The sequence below is a fragment of the Balearica regulorum genome, chromosome 1, assembly GCF_011004875.1.
Source record: "Balearica regulorum gibbericeps isolate bBalReg1 chromosome 1, bBalReg1.pri, whole genome shotgun sequence".
NCBI classification, from domain to species: Eukaryota; Metazoa; Chordata; class Aves; order Gruiformes; family Gruidae; genus Balearica; species Balearica regulorum.
The window spans coordinates 40,145,732-40,168,584 of record NC_046184.1 but is presented as its reverse complement, the minus strand read 5'-3'; the positions used below and the strand labels follow the sequence as shown (position 1 = coordinate 40,168,584).

Genomic DNA, 22,853 nt, shown 5'->3' with positions numbered 1-22,853 from the left:
AATTTTTAATATATATATATAAACCAAACAAGTGGAAGTGCTTGAACATGTGCAACCAACATTAATCAGATCTTTCACACAGAGTAACTAATCAAGAAGCATCAAGTTCCTGCCTCCACAAAGAACCTTCCCTAACTTCCTTTGAAAGAACAGCTATCCCGATGTAGACCGGGACCAGAGGACTCTCGAAAAGTCATATAGCATGTAAGCAGGGGAGTGGGTAATGACCTCCAGTCCCCCTGATGCCCTCATAACTGGGCACCGCGACGCCCACAACACGTACAAGTTTACAAAATAAGAAGCCGTATGGAAATCAATTCTTAAACACATGATATGATTAATATGAGACAAAGACTGGGCAATATAAGCAGGTTTGTCACTGTGTCTTGTGCCAAGAAAGCTTTCAGGCTTTCAAATCTAGCACTTTCCTCATCCTCGGGAAATATCTCTCCTATGTGTTAAAAGCACAATGAAACACAAGGTATTTAGACGTAATACTAAGAATATCAGAGATTAGTACAATGAGCAGTATGGTTAGAGTTGCAGAATTTATAATGTAGATTAAAATGCTTTGCCAGTAATCACATATTGACTCACTTTCCTGACTGAGCCACGTGGCTTCTCTTCTCCGCTGTGTGCCAGCCCTGCAAAGTCGCACAGCTGGTCCCAGGGGTGCACAGTCCTGCAGGGGCGAGGACAGGTACCACGATTTTACAATAAGGGTGGTGAAACACTGGAACAGGTTGCCCAGAGAGGTGGTAGATACCCCATCCCTGGAAACATTCAAGGTCAGGTTGGACAGGGCTCTGAGCAACCCGATCTAGTTGAAGATGTCTCTGCTCATTGCAGGGGAGTTGGTCTAGGTGACCTTTAAAGGTCCCAACCTAAACCCAACCCAAATCATTCCATGATTCTACGAGATGCATAAATCTTTGCACAGAGCAAGTGCACTAGGGCAAGTACTCCCATTGTACACAGCAAGGAGCTGGGAAAGGGAAGAGAGAGGCAACCCAGCGAGATGCCATGCCCAGCCTGCTTTATGTTCTTCTGGAGCATCCCCTTGGAGGGACCCTGCATGGAGCTGGTGTGACTGGGATGGGCAGTTCAGCAGCAAACAGCAATGGCCCTACAAAGAGTTGATGTCCTTCTCCGGCCATCCCTGGAGCCTGGTGACGTGTGTCACACCACGGATCTCAGGCTCTGCTCAGCAAGCCCTTGGGCACTCCACTATCTGGGGAAATCACTGGTAAAACATATTCATGTAAACCCACTCCATATCCCTGCTCCTTCCAGCCTGAGAGCATTTTGGTGAAGAGGGTAAGTGAGACGGGACAAGAAAAAATGTAGGGACTGAATACCACCGAGGCAATAAAATTAGATCCAGTATTTAATCACCTTTTCCAATAATTTTTTTCATTTTTTGGAGAAGTATCTCTGAGAGATTGCCACATTTCTTCACAATGAACAGGTGATGATGAAAGATTTAGTCTAGACAAAAGTTAAAGTTTTAATTTTAACTTCTACACAGTGAAAAAAACCAAAATCAGCACAGTGTTATTTTTGTCTTAAAGCTTTTGTTGTTGTTATTTTTAAATAAAACAAAACAAAGGTTTTTTAATAAAAAACCCCAATCGACCAAATTTTATTATTTTGGAAATACAGTCTATCATAAAGTAAATATTTTAAATATTTACTATTGAACAATAGTAAAGATCACTTTGTGAAGATGAAATTAGCAACATCAGGGCGTTTTATAATCTGTATCTCAGTACCGCTAGGACCTGGGTAGCTGCTGTTCAGGACTAACAGCACACAGCATATTTGGTACAGTGTAGATTTTTTTTTTTTTTTTTTTTTTGGTAGAATATACTTATTTACTGTCATAGCAAAAGAAGCAGTTAGCTGACATTTCATGGGGAAGTCTCCCAAGAATAATCCTGAGGCAAGAGCAACTCCACCATCAGATGAGACACTGGAAGGAGCACAGCTGGGCATCCCACAGACCTGCAGGTGTGTTGAGTTGCCCCACTTGAGACCTTCTTGAAGGTTTTTCTTTTCCATCAGGAGCCTTGCCATTTACAAATGCTTCCTCTTTTTTATTGCCTCTGCCCTGACAGCCAAGCTCTTGGCACAGATGGTCAGGACCACAATGAGGACTCCGACCAGGAACGTAACCAGAGGCCAGAGGAAGCAGTGCAAGAGGACAGTCTCATCATGGGTGCGCTTCAGCATCACATCATCTGGCCTACAAAGAGGAGGAACAGAAGAGGGAGAAAATATAAATCGACTCAACATCATCAATTCAGCATGAGTGGAAAGCATCTGCAATGGAAACAATAAAGGTGTTTTACTTGCAACAGTGTTAGAAAATTATCGAGTGGACCATTTCATTCACTGCTTTCATTTGCTTGTCTGTCACCAGCACTTGTGGCAGGCTGCAAGGGCTTTCCACTTCTGGTGTTTACAGGCTAACAAGTCCTTTCAGATAAAAAAATAATTAAAAAGCATTGGTACTTTAGGTCTTCCAGAGGTCATGGTCATTACAAACAGCCATGAGAGATACCATATTGCACTGTGGATTGAAAAACCACTCCAATAAAAACATAATAGCAGGCAGCAGTTATACATATCTACTTCAAATGGCATCAGACACTGCAATGAGTTTAACGTGCAATTAAAGCTTCCCTTGTACCTTTGAGACCTGGACATGTCCATGGGCAACATGGAGGCTCCTGATGAAGCCCTGGCTCTGGTTTGGGTCTGGATGGAGAGCCAGTCCCTGCCCTCAGCGCTGCACCGCTGGTGGCCCAGGCTAGCCCAGCCACACCAGCAGGCAGGGATCTGCACAAAACCTACCCCCAGGAGGACTCCTGCCTGGCTCCAGGGTGCTGAAGGCTCCCAACTCAGCTCCTTCCCAGAAGCTACTTCAGCAATAAGCTGCAATTGGGTACTGCAAACACCAGCTGCTCAGTGGACTTGAGTATGATTCTACAGGGACACTTTGGGGAGCCTCCCCTGAAGATCTGAACCCTCATGCCTCTGCCAACAGCATCTAACACAGAATCATGGTTGGGTCTGTGACAGATTTATGCATTTCCAAAGTGAAACAGAGGAAGGAGGAGAATAGCAAGGTGGAGGCATCTCAAGAGGTTTGGAAATTCAGTCATGCCACATGTCTGAAAGATCAGGTGTCTATCTGCCTCTTCCAAGTCTGGGAACTTGGTTGGGAAATCTGATGGCAGGTTTTCCTCAGGTCTGGCTTTCTGCTCTCCCTGCAGTTTAACAGAGTTGTTAAATCAGTCTCGTGGCATTTGCACTTTTCTGCTGCTTTTCCATCTACAGCCAGAGACACATAGTCTGCTGGAAAACTGTCTGCAAAGGAAGGAGATAGAACTTTCTCTAATTAGGAAAATATATATACTCTTGGCTCATATTGGTCCTCACTTACATTGAACACTCCCATCCCACATTGCTTCATCAACGCGACCTGACGCTCCTTGGAGCAACAAACTTCACAGCCTAAAATCCTGGCAACGCAGGCTCATCCAGCCGGGTTCTAGGAGTTAAGGTCTCCTAACGCGGTGGCACATGGGAACAGATACCTGTGCAATGACTGTGCTGTCTCTCCCCGAACAGCTTCATCCTGATCAGAAAGGAGCACTAAGAAAACATTCTCTGTATGGGAAACAAGAACAAATTCTTTTTCCTTCACTGAGAAGTTAATTAATGGAGATGCCTGCAAAGCTGCAGGGTTTTATCAATCGTTAAGGAGTCAGTGGAGCCAGACCACCAGGCTGCACCTGATCCCTGATTTAATTGCACCCACATTCACATTTGGGGGTCTCTCCCTCAGAATTGCTTTGTGGAGGTTCCTCTGCACTGTGCCAGCCTGCAAGTCCCCGAGGCTGGGACCACATTTCTCTCTTTATTTGTGTAGTAAGGAGGAGAGTAAGACTCTGATTATGAGCAGCTCAGCTATATAAAAGTTGAAACTCAGCAACATTAAAAATGATCAAAAGAAACCCAGGTGTATTCAGTAGTGGAGCATGTGAAGTCTGCTCAACCAAAATCCTCCAGACACATAATCAGGCACATGTGGAGACCATAAATTGAATAAAATAATACTAACTTTATGGGCACAAACTCACCAGTCTATGCCATATAAATGACAGCACCTGAACAGAAAAATCCTTTCACAGGAGATATAATACTGCTTCCCTCATATTTACTGTATCATCATCTGTGAATAGCAGAGTGCTAATTGGTGGGGAGGCCATAAGTAGGCAACACTCAATCCTTGCAGCTCTCAACTTGCAAGTGATGTTGATTTTTCAGTATTTTTTTAAAGTGGATACTAATCAAAGAGTTCAAAAATAAGGGGCAAACAAACAAACTAGAAAATTTGCTTCAGTTAAAGAAAAGAAAGCATGATTGGGTAGAGCAAGATATCCTTTTGACCATCTTAGACCTTTTGGAAAACATCTGTACCAAAGGTAGCAGCAATGTATGCCAAACACTCATTATAGGTGCAACTCTAACTCTTGCAACTTAGTAGTTTAAAAGAATTTCCCTTTTGGAAAAGAGTCAAAGCCTTACAGAGGCCTTTAATGAAGCCTCAGGATGAGGTTTGGGTTTAGATGGATATTATTGCTATTCTGAGCCGCAGCAAGGGTCCCTGTGCAATTCCTACACGGCAGAAGGTGTGCAGCAATTCACTGTCAACTGCTCACAGCGTCTCTTCAGACAATGCGTCAAGTCATGACTGGGTCCCCCAAAACCACATCATTAAATGCCTATTGGCACCACATTTAAGACATTAATTGCCCTTCTGTAGTCAAGGAGAGGGAGAAGCACTCCTGGAGGGTGATCCAGCACACAGGAGAGCTCAGGGACCCTCTGGGATGTGGCCCCTCGGTTCTGACTCTTGGCGCCAAAAAAATGGTGGGACAAATCTCAGCCTTGCTCCTACTTGGTTTAATCTGCACAATTATTCTGGAAGACATAGCATGCTTTCAGCTGCTCTTTATCTTATCCCAAATTAACTTTCCAGTGCAGATAAGCACTGCTGGACCCTAAGAGTGAATGAGAAAAGCTAATAAAGGCAGACAGCATGGCCGGCAGATAGACCACATGCTCCTGAATGGCAGTGTCCTGGTTATCTGCCTGTAACAGCCCATGGAAACTTATCAAGATCAACTTCAATAGCCTATAATGCCATTTCTTTGCATTTGTATGATTCCCTCCCTCTCTTGTCAGGACCAGCTCCTCTTTCCTGCATCTGCTGACCTGCGCAGCGATGTGGCAGGACATAGGGGAGAGCGCTGGGGCAGCAGGAGGAGGCAGCAGAGGGCTCGGTGGTAGCCTGGTTGAGGAGCCCTTCCCTGCAGATCCATCACCAGAGCTGAGAGCAGTTACGGAAAGTGCTTTGGAAAACAGCTTAGAGGCTGTAATGGCAGCAGAGGGTCCCACTGAGATGTGGCAGCCAGGGACTGCTGGGCAGTGTGAGTGAGGGCCTGGGAGGCCATCTGGCTAAAAACCTGAAGAATAAGCATGTTTGCATTAGTTTTCGGGTGATCCTTGCCAGGCTAAAACCCAGGTATTTCATGTGAGATAGGTAAAGTCCAAAACAAAAGACTGGGGAAAAATTAGGAGATAAATGAGGTTGGAATCAATCAGATGAATTAAATATAGCAAAGTCATTAGTGATTAATTAACAGGTTAGCTTGCAGAGACTGGATTTAACTTCTCTGAGGCTGTTTGTTATCCTCACATGATAGCATCTGTTTAGGGGAAGAGCTATTCTCCACCTCCTGAAGAAATGAATTGTCAGGCAGAGCAGAACAGCCACCACCACCCAGCAGGAGTCCGAAGGAACTGGCAAGGAGCACAGAGCAGCTGTCTTCTGACATCTGAGTCTGCAGAGTGCTTGGGGACATCCCTGGGACAACTCCTAAGAAATCCTGCAACAAACCCTGAGGGATAAGGACCAAAATCTGCTTGTAGAAAGTACCCAGAGCAGCAGCCAGGGCTGCAGAAGCCCTGCTTGGCCCACAGGACACAGCTGTGCTGCTGGGCGGCTTGCTGCAGTGTCCTCCTCAGAGCTGAGCTCGTTACCTTGCTGCATCAGCCCCCCCCCCCCCAAGGATCAGTGAGAGCTGGATCTGTCCTGTGGTCCTGGTACAGAAACATTTGGCTTTCGCTCCAAGACTTACACAGTGATTAATATAAGAGAGCTGCCCCGCACGTTTTTGAATCAGAAATATGCACGCAGAGATACTTGTCTTGCCAAGCACAGATGGAGAGCATCACCAGGAGAGCAAAGTCGCTGGCGGTGAGCCGTGAGGTTTATGTGTCCCATCACAGTTACTTCTGAGCTCTGAGATAATCACGACGGCTGCACTGCGAGACGAGAGGAGCCAGAGCTGGGCTGTGTCGGTGGGGGCAGACCCCTAGAATGGCGCTGCACCATGATGGAGATGACGAGGAGTTCAGGAACCAGACACCCTATAGGGCCTTCAGGAGAATGAGCCTTTGGGTGGTTATCATCCTCTCATGAAACAGAAACACACAAGCAGCAGGAAAATACTGTGGCCACCTGGGAATGCTTAGATACAGGCCAAAGGAGCAGAAAATTTTAGCTGAAATCTCTGGATTCCACCTCTAAACCAATAACTGTTATCAATAGCAGAAGCAAGGAGAGCAGGAGCCCGGAAAGGACCCACCGGGCTGCGGCAGGAGCGGCAGAGGAGGTAGCAGGGCTGGCCAGAGAAAACCAGAGGATGGTGGCAGGCGAAGGGAGAAAGATATATTTAACAGGCAAGCAACAAAAAGAAGAGAGAAGGCTGTACTTCCACAGCAAACAACCACTTCCTTCGGGAAGACAAATAAATAGCTACCAGGACACCTGAAACACAGTAACAGAACTGGTCTGGTTTTGCACAGCAATGTCAGCAGCATCTGTCCTAATTGCAGTTTTGATTTTTTCTTGCTACTTTTGTAGCAACAGGTGACTTGCCTGTTTCCAGAGTCTGAAAGCTTGTTGTTTGGCTCGGAAACAGAAAAGGGAAGGTGCCCCCCTGTCCCCAGGGCAAACCCCCTCATGACAAGGACATGGCTTTGCTGGAAGCCCCCACAGCATCGCTCCCCTGGTGCTGAGGCAAGGAGGTATGTCATGCCTGGAAATGAGTCTATTTTCCCCATGAAAATCAGCAGATATAACTAAAGATATCGCCTTATCCCTGCAAGTACTGTGCATTTAATAAACCCATCTTTGCTCTGTGACTGTCATATAATACTTCAGTTCGAAGATGTTGACCAGAGGGGTTGCACATATGCCCCCTAAGCTCAGTTATGGACCACCTCTTGTTTCTAGTGATGCTGCCTTTCAGCTCTCCAGTAAATGCAGAGCCTCTGAAGGGGATGCACCCAAACTCCTGACACCAGTCATCAGTGCACAGAACAGTGGCAGGGGCAAGAGTGACCTAGTGGGACAAAAAGGGGAAAACACACCTGAATACTTTCAAGCCCTGCTCAGGCATCAAGACCTGGTCGTGCTGTGAACAGTGATGGCCACTGTGCAGCAGCAGCACCACTGCCCAGCAGCAGCCCCAGGGTGCAAAAATGAACAAACAAACAAACCAAACCAAACAAAAAAAAAAAGCCCTAAAGAAGTCTCTACCTTGACTCTGAAAACAGATCTTTCCCTTTCACTGAACAGACAAGAAGGGGGGGGAATTTCGTTTTCATTGCTAAAAGGTGAGACCAGTACTTATTTTTAGCAGGACTGAGCTCAGGGGCTGGAACCTCGTGGGGCTCTGACCTGGGGTAACTGGATTAGTTGTTGCATTATGCAACGCATCCCTGTTAAGCGCTGCCAGGCAGTTCAGACACTGGTTGAAGCAGGCCTCCATCAGCTTTCAGCAGGCCTTCAGAGCAATTACTGAACGTCATGGGAAGAATTGCAGCGCAGGAGTTACCAAAAAGGCATGTAGGACCGAAAAGTTACAGGCACGTAAACGTTTCAGTCATGACTTAGGCACCACACTGTGCAATTTATGTGACACAGCAAAAGACGACGGAGGCGGGGGTATGGGATAGGGAAACTTTGCAAATATTTTTTGTATCCAAACAATCTGGATTTTAAGATGTTTGCAATCTGCATACACTTATTTGCCCACAGTTATTCACGTCCCTTCACTATGGCAAACACTAATCAGCATTTTTTTACCCTGTTGTTGCAAGACACAGAGAACCTCAGCTGGACAGCTGCACACAGAGGCAGTGAAACATCTTCTAACAGTAAAGTCCTTTCCCTCTCGGACCTGAGCACTGCTCCACAGGTGAAACAGTAAAAGAAAGGATAAGAAACAGCAACACTATCTTCTGACTGGAGGGAATTAGTTTAGAAAACTTTGTGAAGTACCAGAGCAATCCAAGATTTCTGTTCCACCATTTATGAATGCTACTACTGGAGCACCCTTGGCTTCTGCAGATAATTATTCCCAGATAAATAACCTGCAGGGTACCCTGACACTGTACAGGTGGTCACTGATCACTAGTCGGTGTTTGCTCTTCAATCTCAGGTGAATTTGCGTACAGCATCCTGCAGCAAACAGAGAAGTATAAAGCGTGGCTGGCTCATCTGCTACGCTGCAGCGAAGGGACCACAGAGTGTTCTTGCCGTACTGGACAAACCCAGGGCTAAAAAAGCAATAATGCCTCATATATGAGCCACTCATAAGAAATGACTTGACACATGTTTCTCTGTCTCTGCATGGCATGAGACTGAGGGGTCTGAGATGACAGAGATCTTGGTTTCTCTCTTTTTGTTCTTGTTCTTGACATCAATGAGACCTGGAACATGAAGAAATAGAGTGACAGGATCTCCCCCATCCCACCCATTCCCACAGGCGTCCCACTTTAGGGCATGCAGCTGTGACCCTTCTTTGCATGTGGTCATGACTACAGACCCCCTGGGAAACTCGGTGTGAGACCCATGAGCACTGAAGCGCTAGACCTCAGTGCCTTCTCAGCCCTTTGGCAACAGCCTGAGAACTTTATCTGAATTTGTCATTCATTTTGTACTCTGAAACACTGGTGGTTCATTTCTGCTGGGCAGGGCTCCCTTCAGACCAGAGTATCATCATGCCAACAGACAGGCACCTTCAGCAGAGGTCTGGAAAAGCAGCTTTCCCACGTAGCTTGCACCACTTGGCCCAAAGCTAGCCGGAGAAGAGCGGGACACTAAAGGTAAGTGCCTGCAGTGGCAAAGCAAAACCTCGCTTTTCAGTAAAGCGCTGAGCTCCAAGCTAGACTGCACTTTGGTTCCCTAAGACAAATGTCAGACAGCTAGTTGTGCTGGGCCTCTCTATTTGTATTAACCGAGAATGACTGAAATTGTCAAGTCTGCTTCTCACCCCTTTTGGATAACTTTGAACTGTACAAATGGCATTATTTTCTTCTTTGCAAAGCAGCCTGTTGAAATGTGCCTCACCAAACTGAAGGGAGGCGTTACTTTACAGTGCACTCTGCGTGTAGCCACAATTCTGAGAATGATGCTAAATTCAGTTTGATGAGAGGAGATGATGTTCATTTGCTGCCTAGCTATTTACCTATAATTTTATTCTTCCATCTCAAAACAAAGAGTATTAATATTCCAAATACTACTCTCTCTAAGGAACCTACACATTCTATATGTTTTATACAGGCTGACACAAAAGAGTTAGCTCATACAAGCAGTTAAAAAAATACTGACAGAAAATGTGCACACTTCTGTTTTGAAGTGAATGTATTTTTCCCTCAGTTTATATGGTTTTTTTAATGCTTCACAAGCTGTTTAGTCATCGTAGCTCTAAAAGTATACTTAAGCAAGCACATTCCTAGTCAGCAAAACTGATCTCTCAAAGCTCATTCCTATCTCCTGAAGAAAATAGATGGTGCACACGTTTTGGCTTACACTATCTTCAGGTATCTCTGGCAGCGAGCCTCTCTTCTACAGTATATAAATTGCTGTATGATCAGCAAAAGGCAGCATTTTAAGACAGCCATTGCATTTGGCAAGAACATTTAACAGTACAGGATGCTGCAACTATGAGGAAAAAACCTTGCCTGAGTGCTGTACAATTTCTCAGTGTCAGCCTACATAAATGGCAGACCCTAGGCAGTGTGCAGACTCAGAAAAATTTTGCCTTTGCTTCACCTACAGATGTGATGTAAGAACCAGCTCTGGACACCTACCACCTAGGTGCCTGCCCCCAAGCAGATCACCCTAAGCTCCTTACAGGAGAGAAATAAACATCTCCTGGCATCCAACCTGTATTAGGCATTTATTTTTGGTTGAGATGAAAGGAACCTATTTCTCTCCACTGCCTATAAAAGCTAACTTTCAGAGCATCTTGTCCACACCAGCTCAGGCGAATCCTAGCCTTGACATCTCCTGCAGGAGATCCCATGTTTCTGACTACCCTGCTCACTCAGGCAGTGGCTGCTGCAGGTCCCAGGCCGCAGCAGTGCAAGGAACTGGCACCACCTGCCTGCCCAGAGAAGCCAAAATCATCACTCGGCTCCTGGTTAGCACCGTGTGGACCAGAGCAGCTCCCAAGAAGGTCCCTGCCAGGTCTGATGTCACCACACATGGTGCCCTAACTTTTAAACTCTGCATGCTGTAGACAGTGCTCTTTCCCCAACTACAAGAAACGACCAGTCTTTGCTGCAAAGCATTAGTGTTTTCCCTCTGCAAAGAGTTAACCAGGGACAACAGACTGACATCCTGGGCATGCCGACTAGGTCTACAGTCTCTCCAGGGAGGGGACAACAATCATAGCCAGCCTGGGACAAACCTGAAGCTCCCAAGAAACCCAGTGGGCCACCCACAGGAGAGTCAGGCATCTCTGTGCCTGTCATCCTGCTCCAGCTCTCCGGTTCCTCCAAGGTCCTAGCATACACTGGCATGCATTTTCCTCCTATGTGTCCTAATAAACTTAAATATCTGATGCCAACACTCCCACACTGAGCCCTGAATTGCACCAGCAAGCACTGAGCTATTCTCACCTAGGTGTCCCTCATCTGTTTAACTTCCAAGCACTGGTGGGGTAGGAGCAACCTCCTCCTTTAGTCACTTAGATGGCAGACATTTATTTGAGTGGTCAACTTAGCAACCAAGAAGAGTCTCCCCAGCTCTATCAAAATTACTCATGCTGATCAAATCAACCAAGTGTCATATGTCTCTAGAACTGAAGTGTAAACCCCATAAGACCTTGGCTGATCTGGAGATCTTAAGTAGTCTCTGTCCATCTCCCTGTCTACGTGGACCTATCATCCCAATCATTGCTGTTCTCCCAAGTCCTCCCAGCGAGCCTGCACACCACGGTTACAGTAAGTTAGTGCTGCCACATCACCTTTTCTTTCCTGGCACATCATCATCAGAAAGAGACAGGTAAAAGGACTCTCTCCTCTTCCCATTTACTGAAGGAAGGAAACCATACGTCACCCTTATACACAAGTAAGTCACATCAACATCAGTAGTAAAAGTAAGAATTGAAACAGAAAAGAAGATGCTTTAAGTTACAACTTTCTACTCTGCAAGCATGTGTGAAAACTGGCAGTTCTGTGGAGGTTTGTTACACGTATCTGATTCACTAATCCTCTATGAACACAATTCCTGAGCTGGTTCATCCTCTTTACTGATTTCCCCTTTTCCTCCAGGAGCACAGTAGGATTTCTTTTCCATGGAGGGAAGGAATGTTAATACTCAAGCCAGAGATTTGCTATCTGAGTGTTAAAAGCCAAGATGCTTTTTGCCATAGAATGACATGTTTTAAGGGAAACTTTCGTCAAAGTTTTATATTTTTAGTTCAAGTGGTAAAAACACTTCCCTACTTTCTATGTAGCTTTTCACCAATAGAGTTATCTTGCAAAGTTCTGCACTAAACTCTTGTGTGATAAACCACATCACCATGTGGGGGGGTGTGTATATATACATATGCATGCATTTATATATATTTTTTCAAACAGAACCAATGGACAGCTGTTAAACAGATGTATAAGCACTTCTGCCTTTGCAAATGTAGATTACTCACCTCAAGTGCTGGTTAAAATAGCACGTAAACGGTTGGGAACCCACTTTCTCTTTCCAGTATTTCTGCTTGTACGTGACGTTCTCAGAGTTCTCCTGATCGTCTCTTGCGCAGGGAGGGATGTACGAACACTGCCAACACATGTCGCAAAACAGAGTTACTTCTGTGCTCAAGAACACAGGGCATCACTTTCTCTGCATTTTCCTCATAATATCGGTGTGACTGAAATGGGCAAAGAATAATAAGTACAAGCTCCAGAGAAACAAATAAAGAAGAGTTAGCTGAACTTTACTTCAATTGCTAGTTGCTCCCTGCAGGTACTGGAAAAGACTATACCAGCATTCAGAAACAAAATAAAGGGTTTATCTTGTTTTGTTCCATTATCAACACCTTGGGTTTTTGCATGATGGATGTAAAAATGATCGTTTAATTTTGACGTATTCCTAGTCAGCTGCATGGATTGGATTTGAATTATTTCCTGTTTTCAGTGAGGCACGTAATCACAAGTTTTGTTTAGCACCATGCTAATGAATAACCAAAATATTCCAACAGGCTTTCCCACGTGATGGGATATCTGATATCTGGCTGATATCTGTTGGCAAAAGACAGGTATTCTTCCACTGTTACAACACGGGGAAACAAGCACAGAAAGTTCAAAGGCCCACTTCAGCAGAAAGGTTCAGCATCTGGTTCTGCTGCATAGAAGTCAACAAGAGTTGAGTGTGCAGCTGAGCTATCTGCAGATCTCACCCTCAGACATCTGCTTCAAAGCCCAAAGACATCAAGGGAATTTCCTCCCCCAGCTTGGTGCACTTGGGACTGGGCTTTCAGAGACTCCGCTCTGGGTCACACACAACGCACATACCTTGTTTCCAAGTCTCGTCTTTGACACACCACCCTTCCCTCCTAGCCAAGAAAAAACCAAATAGTTCAATGTTGGCAGTATCATGATCTCTGTGTCCAAGCACAATCCCTCCTGTTGTTGCCAGGCATCCATACAGGAGATCATTACAGGAGATGTTGGAGCAAACTGAGTAACACAGCTTAACTGATTCTTGGATAACATAAAGGCTTTTCACCCTGGATGACCCATGGACAGCAAGGCTCCAAGTGCACACCTGCATTCCTTTACAATTGGGAGCTGCAAGCAGAAAAAAGTGACTGTGAGGGTAGCTAAAAAGCCTCCTACTTAGGTAGGATGAGGAAGCAGGAGGTGAAGGGTGTGGGAAGCCCCTAAAAGGATCTCCACATATGATCACAACATGAGTTTCTTCACAGTCTCCTGAAGGTAATAACAACAAGGAGAGAGATACCCTCTCTAACCTGAAAATAAAGATCACTGTGATTCACTGTGCCTAGGGTTTCCTCTCCCTCTCCATCTGGTGAGGTTTCACAGGGGCCTACTGTGCCTCCAGCTGCACGCCATACCTAAGCTGTACAGACCTACAAGTCCATCTCCACCATAAACCAGCTTGAATCTTTGCCATGCCAGGGGGCTTGGGAGAAATCTCAGGATTTTATTAGCCTGATCATGTAAAACCTGACCACTTCTGCCAGCACTTACAATTGCTGCCAGTAGCTTCCATGCTTCAGGCTGGAAGAATCTACAAGGTCTCGCTTGTTGCCTCCAAGCTGAAACTTGTTTTTTTCACATACAAGGGCCCCCGTTTTCACATGGGCCCACATCTGCTGTTGCCACAGCACAGAGCTCCCTTTAGATCCCTGTTCAGATGACCCTAAACAAGGATTGTCCCACTGCTAATGATGAAGGGCAGAAACAAACAGCAGCACCACTCTGCTTCAGAAACCAGAATGCAGGATTTATCACATGCAGTTATTTCTACATTAGATAATATTCCTTGGTCAGCGATGTTTTTGGTTTGATTGCGTACTTTGGAAACATCAGCCACACTCCTCTTTCCTCCACGCTCCCAGTGCACAAACACATCTGTGCAGCAGCTGGACGGAGTGAGCAGATTTGGCATGAAGACACCCGAGGGCAATGCTGGCTCTGCTCTGTCCCCCTGACAGCCATCAATGTGCCACACCATCCCACCTGGTCCCCTCCTGGTGCTCCCTGCTCAGCCCAGGGTCCAGCACTCCCAACCTTCTCCCATGTTCTTCTTCATGAAACCTTTCAGATCCTGCTGTGGAAACGGTCCCACATCCCACCAGTTGTACACTCACTGCCTATGTCTGACTGTAATCTACACCCTGCTCTTTCCAAAGCCCCCAACTTTTAGGTAGGCTCTTGCAATACAGGGATACAAGAAAACAGAAGTAAACAGACTTTACTCAGAGTCCTGCGAACCAACCACTATTTATCCAGCACACAAAATGCAGAACTAGACAAAGTAGCTAGGTACCAATATACATTCATCTGGCTACATTTCCTCAGTGATCTTGAAAACTCTTTTTCCTGTGGTATCAGCTCAGTACGCAGCTTCCCTCTCTCCTCCAAAATGTTTCTTCCTCATGGCTCAGCCTACTCCTGTCCTCTGCTATGAAAGTGCAATCACGCCACCAGTCCTCTGCTGGCCAAACTTTCTCCAGATCCTTCAGAGACCTTCCACATCCCCCAGATATTATGTGAATCATTCACAAAGTCCACAATTCAAACTGTTCTTTATCCCCATCCTGAGTTTCAGGCTTTGAAACAACTGCAGAGATCTCTTTTCCCAAGAGATGTCCATCTGAATGGACAAATAGCAACCTGCAACAGTCTCCAAGGACAGCTCCGTCGCAGAGGACTTCACAATTTTTTGCATCAGTGCCCACAATTTTAGCTCAATATGAAGCTATTAAAAATGAGGTTTTCAGGGCAGGGATTTTTCTTGGGTTGGAAGATGTGAAGGGGCCCACAGATAGCTTCCCTGATCAACACACCCATCTTTCCCCATGCCAAGGCAAGACAGTGTATGGGAGTACCACCAGTACCTACAGGAGGGACACCTGGAAGTTGGGGACAGCAGTGAATATGCTCTCCATAACTCAGACTTTATACCACTCTTTGCACAAGTAATCCCAACAATGGCTGACAGAAAACATGCCGGATTCATTTCCATCTCTTCCTCTTTATCTTCATGTGGAAAACACAAAGGAGACACCCAGGGCCTTGCCATAAATCGATGGGACCCTGTTGAGGATTAACAGTCTTGAAGAGAGGAATGCTCCCTGCCCAAGGCAAAATGATCATCATATGAATCCCAAGGATCACCCTGAAACATCTCAATGTGATGATGGCCTTGAGCCACGGTGAACACCCAAGGTCCAACTCCAATCACCTGCTGCACAAACACCAGAGCTTGTTTGCCTTCCCAGGATGCCAGCACAGTTCCCACCAACCTGACATTCACTTCTGAGCCACGTAGGTGGTGGACCTCTCTTTTCTCAGTCTCCCAAGCACACCTCTTGGGGACTTTGCTTGATCAGCTGTATCACCCTCCAAAGGACAGTCAGCAGGCAGATAAAAGACAATCATAACCTGGCAACTTTTGCTGCCGTGAATTGGTGGATGAACCTGAAACGACCTCCTGCTTTGGCGACAGGCTGTTTCTGAAAGGTTAATTCTGCAGTCCTCCCCCACAAGACACGGCATGAAATCCTACCATCAAAACATAAACAAATGTCAAGTGTTTGAAAGCAAGCTAGGACGCCTTGTGCTCAATTGCAGCTCACACAGCAACATCCATTTTCAGTGGAAGTGTCCCACTCTATATTTCTTTGATGTTTTTTTCTTAAACAAGTTACAATGAAGTTGGAGAATAGCACTTAAGATTAGACATTCAGAATAAATCTAATGGAGCGGAGGCCTTTTCAGAGGATCTATTGGTACGTGGTGCCGTAATCGTACCTCCTACGCTATGTCATAGCAACGATAAAATTATTATGTAATTCAAATACAGTCTCAATTACACAGCTCAAAATCAGTATCAGACTAATAATATTCCCCCTTCAATCAAAGCCAGTGTTTGAATAGATGACTCAGGATTCAATTCAGTAAAAATGCCAGCAAGCAACAAATATACCTTTACACTGAGGTTTTCTAAGATTTGTATCTGTGTTTGCTGGATGCTCCCACTCCAGTGTCTCTGTAGATGACCAAGAAGATTCCCAGTCCTTCTGAACACTTCATCAGAGCAGATATTCACAGAGAAGGGACAGAAACGTGAACTCTTGACCAGGGTTTAGTTTCCAGGTAGCATTTTCAAAGACTAATTCTTGCCTAATTCAGTCACATCTTTATGAAAAAGCAGCCAGATGTGGTAGGATCTGAGGGAAGCTGTCTCAAGCCTGGAAGACACTGTCTGCAAGATGAGATCAAGGAAGTCTCAAACGCAAACAGACATAAGGGTCCAAAGTAGAAGCAAGTAAGCCCATCAGAAGACAAACTGATGGCACTAAGAAGCAAGTCTCCAGCCTCAGTCTCCAAGTGACTTGTTGAGGACCATCCCCCTGGCTGCTGGTGAACTACGGGACACAGCATGGACCATTTGCTTGTCGCAGCAGAAAGCCCCCACAACATGTACTGTGCAGATTGGGAAGCTTGTGATGAAATGAAGGAGTGGAAAGGACACTCTAGATAAGTATCATTGCAAAGGTACAATGCACCACTAAAGCCAAAAATTTCCGACTCTCCATCTCCAAGTATATTGAATTTATGTGGCAAGGTTTTGGTAGCAGGGAGGCTGCAGGGGTAGCTTCTGTGAGAAGCTGCTAGAAGCTTCCCCCATGTCCAAGAGAGCCAATGCCAGCTGGCTCCAAGACAGACCTGCTGCTGGCCAAGGCCGAGCCAATCAGTGATGGTGGTAGCACCTCAGGGATAATATATTTAAGAAGGGAAAAAAGCTGCTGTGAAACAGCAGCCAGAAGAGAGGAGTGAGAAGATGTGAGAGGAACAACCCTGCAGACACGAAGGTCAGTGAAGAAGGGGGAGGAGGTGCTCCAGGTGCCGGAGCAGAGATTCTCCTGCAGCCCCTGGAGAAGACCATGGTGAGGCAGGCTGTCCTCCTGCAGCCCATGGAGGGAGGATGAGGGGGTGTAGAGATTCCACCTGCAGCCCGTGGAGGACCCCACACCAGAGCAGGGGGATGCACCCAAAGGAGGCTGTGACCCTGTGGGAAGCCCACACTGGAGCAGGCTCCTGGCTGGACCTGTGGCCCTGTGGAGAGAGGAGCCCACGCTGGAGCAGATTTGCTGGCAGGACTTGTGACCCCGTGGGGGACCCACACTGGAGCAGTCTGTTCCTGAATGACTGCACCCTGTGGGAGAGACCCACGCTGGAGCAGCTCATGAAGAACTGCAGCCTGTCGGAAGGACTCACGCTGGAGAAGTTTGTAGAGGACTGTCTCCCGTGGGAGGGATGCCACGCTGGAGCAGGGGAAGAGTGTGAGGAGGAAGGAGCGGCAGAGACACCATGTAATGAACTGACTGCAACCCCCATTCCCCGTCCTCCTGCACCATTCAGGGGAAAGAGGGAGAGAAACTGGGAGTGAAGTTAGTCCCAGGAAGAAGGGAGAGGTTTGGTTTTATTTCTCATGACCCTTCTCTGATTTGATTGGCAATAAATTAAATTAATTTCCACAAGTTGAGTTTATTTTGCCCGTGACAGTAATTGTGAGTGATCTCTCCCTGCCCTTATCTCGACCCACAAGCGTTTTGTTGTATTTTCTCTGCCCTGTCCAGCGGAGGAAGGGAGTGATGGAGCAGCTTTGGGGGACACCTGGCCTCCAGCCAGGGTCAGCCCACCACACAAGTAATGTATGAGCTTCTCCTAAGTTTCTGTGTGAGCATCTCCACACGTCACTGGGTTATCTTCATGGCCTGGAAGGGAGGAAGCGCTGCAACAACCATCCCACTGTGGCAGAAGATGAGCGGGGGGACTCGCTCCGTTAATACAAAAACATGCCCCCCTCCCAGCTGACTGTACCAAGGGAGCTGGAGCTGAGCATCACGTCTAGTTTTCACCTGCATCCATCAGCACAGACAAACCCACCAGGAGTGACCAAACCCACAACCCCTCACAGAGGTGAGGGGTAGCAAGGGGTACCCCAGCTGAGACGGGAGGGCGGTGGGGTTTATCCATGGCACCTGGGGCTGCTTCCAGAGGAATCATTAGGCAGCATCTTCAGAGTTTGCTCGTCATAGGCACCAGCCCAAATGCAGATCTCACGCTTCACCAGATGCACCAGACCCTCCCAAAATTATTGTACGGTTGGGCATATTTTGATATTAAACCTCCTCTGTCGTGGGTCATATTTAAGAGAGTCCAAATCCAAACCCAACTCTATTTACAAGTGCACAGAAGAGATAACCGTATATCATGTCATCAGGCTGAGCGGTTACAGAAGGAAGGGCGCCAGGAACACGCGCGGATGCGGAGCGCAGACAAGGAGCAGCGGCTGCCTGCTCTGCACCCCGGGGCGGGGACAGGGGTCCTGCTGCACAGCTGCTAACATCAGGCTCACCAGTCACTCCCCTGAAAGTTTCTTCATCAAAACTGTGGGCAAGTTCTCCCAGCCCTACGCTTGACTTTAATTGTAGAAAGGGAAAAGTCTAAAAAGGCAGAAAGCAGATCTTTTTAGCAGTCGATATACTCCACTGTCATTTTACCCAACCAAACCTATAGCCGGGCCCCCGCACTGGCTGTACGTGCCGCCGACGCACTCGATGGCCAGAACGATAGCGACAAATTGACTTTGGAATTAATTCCCCTTAAGCTTTATCTCAGAGATCATTATTGCTATCGAGGCAGCTGAAGAAAGGCTACCGTCCCTCCGCTGAAATTTCTTCCTCTGAGACAACAATTAAATTAAAAAAAAAAAAAGAAAGAAAGAAAAAAGAAATCCACAAATCACTTGGACTGAACACAAATATAATCGTGCCCAGTGCTTTATATATACATTTCTGGATTAACTCTGACCCAACTATATAATCTTTTAAGAGCTAAAATGAATCCTGGGCTGTACAATGATGTGATTATCTTAGGAAGCAAGACAGAAAAAATAAATTCTTTTTTTTCCTGCAGCTAGACCTCGCTAGAACAAACAGATGCATAGCTGCCGATATGTTTATATGCTGACCCACTCTACTACAGAAAGTAGACTATTTTTAACCTGATACACTGAGGATTTTTGGCATGGAGTGAAGCTGCCAACTGAGTATTGTTTCATGGTGTAAGGAGCCTGTAAGTGCCTTTTTCACACTATTGATTTACCAGGAAGAATCCCTATCCCACACAGAGAAGCAGCTAGACAGTATGTAAAATATTAAAATCATTCAAAACAAAATTGTTCCACTTTTCTCCTTCTAGTTAGTTGGCACTGCTTAGCGTGTTGTACGTCTGATGGCATGAACACAAGCAAGCGTGCTGCAAGAAGGCAGTGGAAACAGGCAGGGTTAAACAGCTCCCTAAGCGTTCATTCATAAATACGTACCGGATCCCAAGCATTAAATCCAGCAGATTCCTACTCTGTTGCTATGACTAACCTATTTCAGCACAAAATCCTGAAAGCTTTTAAAGATGGTGAGACTTTAGGACAAAAATTAAAAGGAGAGTATACCAACAGCTATACTTAATTTATTCCCTTAAAAGGGTGTGTTTTCCTAATGAGACCTAAACAATTTTTCTTCTTATTTTGTATTGGTTTTACATAAGCTTCTTAAGGTAAGGAAAATAATTGGAGCGCATTTTTTTATCTGTTGTTTTCCACTTAGATAAATTCAGTTACCAGAGCATGCAGGTACATCAAAAAATACTGCCGTGCTGCTTGGTCGCATCTGGTAAATCAGATTTAATCCTCAGCAATCAGTATTGCAGGGTAAACAGCCCACACCTAGAGATACAAGGCACAAGCTAGAGAAAACAGATTATATTTGTAAGAGCATGCAAGTACAACGCACTGCCACCACACAAGCCCCGTGCTTCTTTATTAATTGTTAAATAAAAATAGGCTTCTGAATGACATTAACAGTCATTGCTTCTGAAGCTCTGGGTGCCTCCCTGCAGAAATCGCAGTCCAGCCCCCAGGCAGGTGCAATCCTCCTCTTCCCACCGGACTTCCAGAAAGGCAGGAGAAGGCGAGATCGAGAAGTAAAAACAAAACAAACCACTCAGACTACGCTTAAGAGACGTTGCGGTTGCAGCCCAGTTTGAAAGCCTCTGCTGAAGCTGAGGACGCTGCAAGAGTTGCTGAGCCCAGGCGTGCCGGTGGCACAGCTCGGCACCCACCTCCCATCCCTGCTGGAGGTGGCCCCAACGGGACCATCAGGCCGTGCCCAGGGCAGCCGTGCTGCACCCTCTGCGGCAGCACGCCATCTTCGCCTGATGTCAAAAGGATGGCTTTTCTCCTGCGTTTCACCAACCACCCGCTGCCCGCCTGAAGACGGAGAGAAGTTTAGGGAAGTCCTGGTGCTCAAACAGCTGGGGGCTCACGGTGCCCCACGGCCCTGGCAGCAGCACCCCCAGGCAAAGGTGAAGTTTGCAAAGCTCCCTCACAGGTCAACATTTCATCAGCTACGCGATCAGGCACCATCCAAGCACTGCAGCTTCTGACCGGTGCCAACGATTTAATCCAAATCCTGTCAGATTTATTGTCCTGATTCTCGCTCTGCTGATTTTTGTCCAGACCACCCTTCCAAACCCACAACCTGTCAAGGGGAAAAAAAGCAATCCCCAAACCTTAAGCTTGCAACTTAATCCATCTTCCAAGGGATAGAGCCGCAGCGGTGTAACTATGACTGTGGAGATGCGAGGCTGCACATCCCAAACTGGACACGCAAGCCTGCTCCCCAGCCCCTGCACGCAGACCCCTGCATCACGCTTAGCACAACCCTTGACACTGCGCTGCATCCACATCTCGATTGAAGAGCTGAAATTCGCTTCTCCAATACACTCCCGATTTTGGGTTCTTTCAGGGGGGAAGTGTGTGTGGGGGGGTGTCTGAAACATTTTTTATTTTCTGGAAAATACTTGATAAAATCTCCTCCATTCAGGCAGTGTGCTGGCAAGGTGATCTTTACTCAGCATGAAGAGAAAAAGGAGAAAGCAGAATAACTGCCTTGAAAGAAAGAAAAAGCACAAGTCACACATTGCCTTCAGACTATTCTAGCTTGCTAGACGATGCAACTTTAAAGACGCTTCCGTTCGGTTCGTCTTCATGTGGGTGATGGAGAAGTTTAAGAATCAAAACAGCACCGAGGAAACTTCTGTTTCGGTGCAGCCCTCTCCCCAGCGCCCCATCAGCAGCCGCTCCGTCCAAATTTCGCCTCGCTCTTCGGGGAGCTGCCCTGGGAAGCCCTTCACCCCCGGGACACCCTGCGCAACAGCATCGGTCACCACTCGGCACACAGATCTCCCCGCCGGCACCAGGAGTTTCTCCCCGGCTTCCCACCGGCGGTCCCGGGGCTGCGGTGGGGCGGAGCGGGGTCCGGCACCGGGGCCGCCCGCGGGGTGCGCTCGGGCCGGCCCCGCTACCGCGGGAGGGACAACCTGGGGCTGGGGCTGTTCGGGAATATACATATATAGAGAGAGTATACAGACTGTGTGTATATATATGTATATAGTGTGCGTGTATAGTGGAACACTGTATATATACATAGTATAGTGTTATACTACCCTATATATAGCGTGTATATATATACACGCTAAATATACACACACCATATATACGCACACAAACATACAATGTATGGTATTTTTATACATATACATTACATATACTTTTTTGCTGAGTAACAGCACAGGGGCATTTCGAGGGATGCTCCGCGATTTCATCCTTACCCCCCCATCAGAGAAACAGCCCGCACCCGAACGGAGAGCGGTGAAGGGGGACCCCAAATGCGGGCAGAAGGGGCCATGAAAAGACACCCAGCACCGCACCGAGGGGACAGGATTTACCCTGCGAGACCCACCACCCTACCCCGTATTTTAGGAGCGCTGCGCTGCGCGGGTCTCACCTTAGGGTTGGTGCGGAGTTGCCTCTCGTCCTCATGGAGCAGGGCAGGAGCGGAGGAGCGGGAGGTACGAACCAGGACCTGGAGACAGGGGTAGCGGGCGGTGCCGCGGCAGGCAGCCCCGCAGGAGAAGGTGCAGGCGAAGCGCTCCCCAAGCTGCCGCACCGCCAGCACCGTGCAGTTAGCGGAGCCACCGCCTCCCCGTTCCTGCAAAGCCGGACGCAACCAACAACAACCCAAACCCAATAAGGAAAGCAAACCGGCTGCGATAAGGAGGAAACCCAACCGCATGCTTTTGTCCTCCGCTTCCGTGTATTCGTAAGCCGCCCGGCTCCGCGCCATCGCCCGGTTGCCGCTGGCATCAGCCGCCGGGTATCGGCTGCCATCGGCTAAAGCTCCCGCCGCTCCCCGCCTCCCTCCCCGCCTCCTTCGGGATCCACGGGGGTGGGTGTGCGTGTAACCAGGGGGGGGGAAAAAAAAAAAAATAAAAAAAAAATTAGATAAATAAATAAAATGCAAATATAAACCCGGTTGACCTAATTCAGAACCCCGCCGGGGGTGGAAGGGACAGCTTGCAATGGGATTATCTAGCCCCGGAGATTTGCTGTGGGGAGGGCTAGTCCGGATTAATACCGGGTGCTGTGCAAGGTGCAATGTCTAGAGGGGGGGCGGGCGGGGGGCTGCAACGCGCCCCAAGGGCGCGTTGCAGCCCCCCGCCCGCCCGCCCCCCCTCTAAGCCAACATTCCTTCCCAGAAATGAGCCAGGCCATGAAAATAGTTTGTACTTCCCAATTCCTGTCAACCAGCTTGGTTAAGTCCCAGAGT

At 47.2% G+C, this 22,853-nt stretch overlaps 1 protein-coding gene across 1 annotated transcript; it reads right to left on the bottom strand.

Annotated features, from left to right (window-relative positions):
- Positions 1-1,421: 1,421 nt before the first annotated feature.
- On the bottom strand, positions 1,422-22,435 carry KCNMB4 (potassium calcium-activated channel subfamily M regulatory beta subunit 4). Its single transcript, XM_075742857.1, has 3 exons — positions 22,032-22,435; positions 12,078-12,205; positions 1,422-2,245 (listed from the first exon to the last, which is right to left on the bottom strand). The coding sequence occupies exons 1-3, from the start codon at positions 22,368-22,370 to the stop codon at positions 2,077-2,079; spliced, it is 636 nt and encodes a 211-aa protein (XP_075598972.1). The 5' UTR covers positions 22,371-22,435; the 3' UTR covers positions 1,422-2,076.
- Positions 22,436-22,853: the final 418 nt, after the last annotated feature.

Excerpts from the sequence above, each read along its gene's own strand:
- KCNMB4 (XM_075742857.1), bottom strand. The coding sequence starts at position 22,370 with ATGGCGCGGAGCCGGGCGGCTTACGAATACACGGAAGCGGAGGACAAA. Across the intron at positions 12,206-22,031 it reads AACTCCGCACCAACCCTAAG|TGTTCGTACATCCCTCCCTG; the intron begins GTGAGACCCGCG and ends ATGTGTTGGCAG. Across the intron at positions 2,246-12,077 it reads TATTTTAACCAGCACTTGAG|GCCAGATGATGTGATGCTGA; the intron begins GTGAGTAATCTA and ends TCCTCTTTGTAG.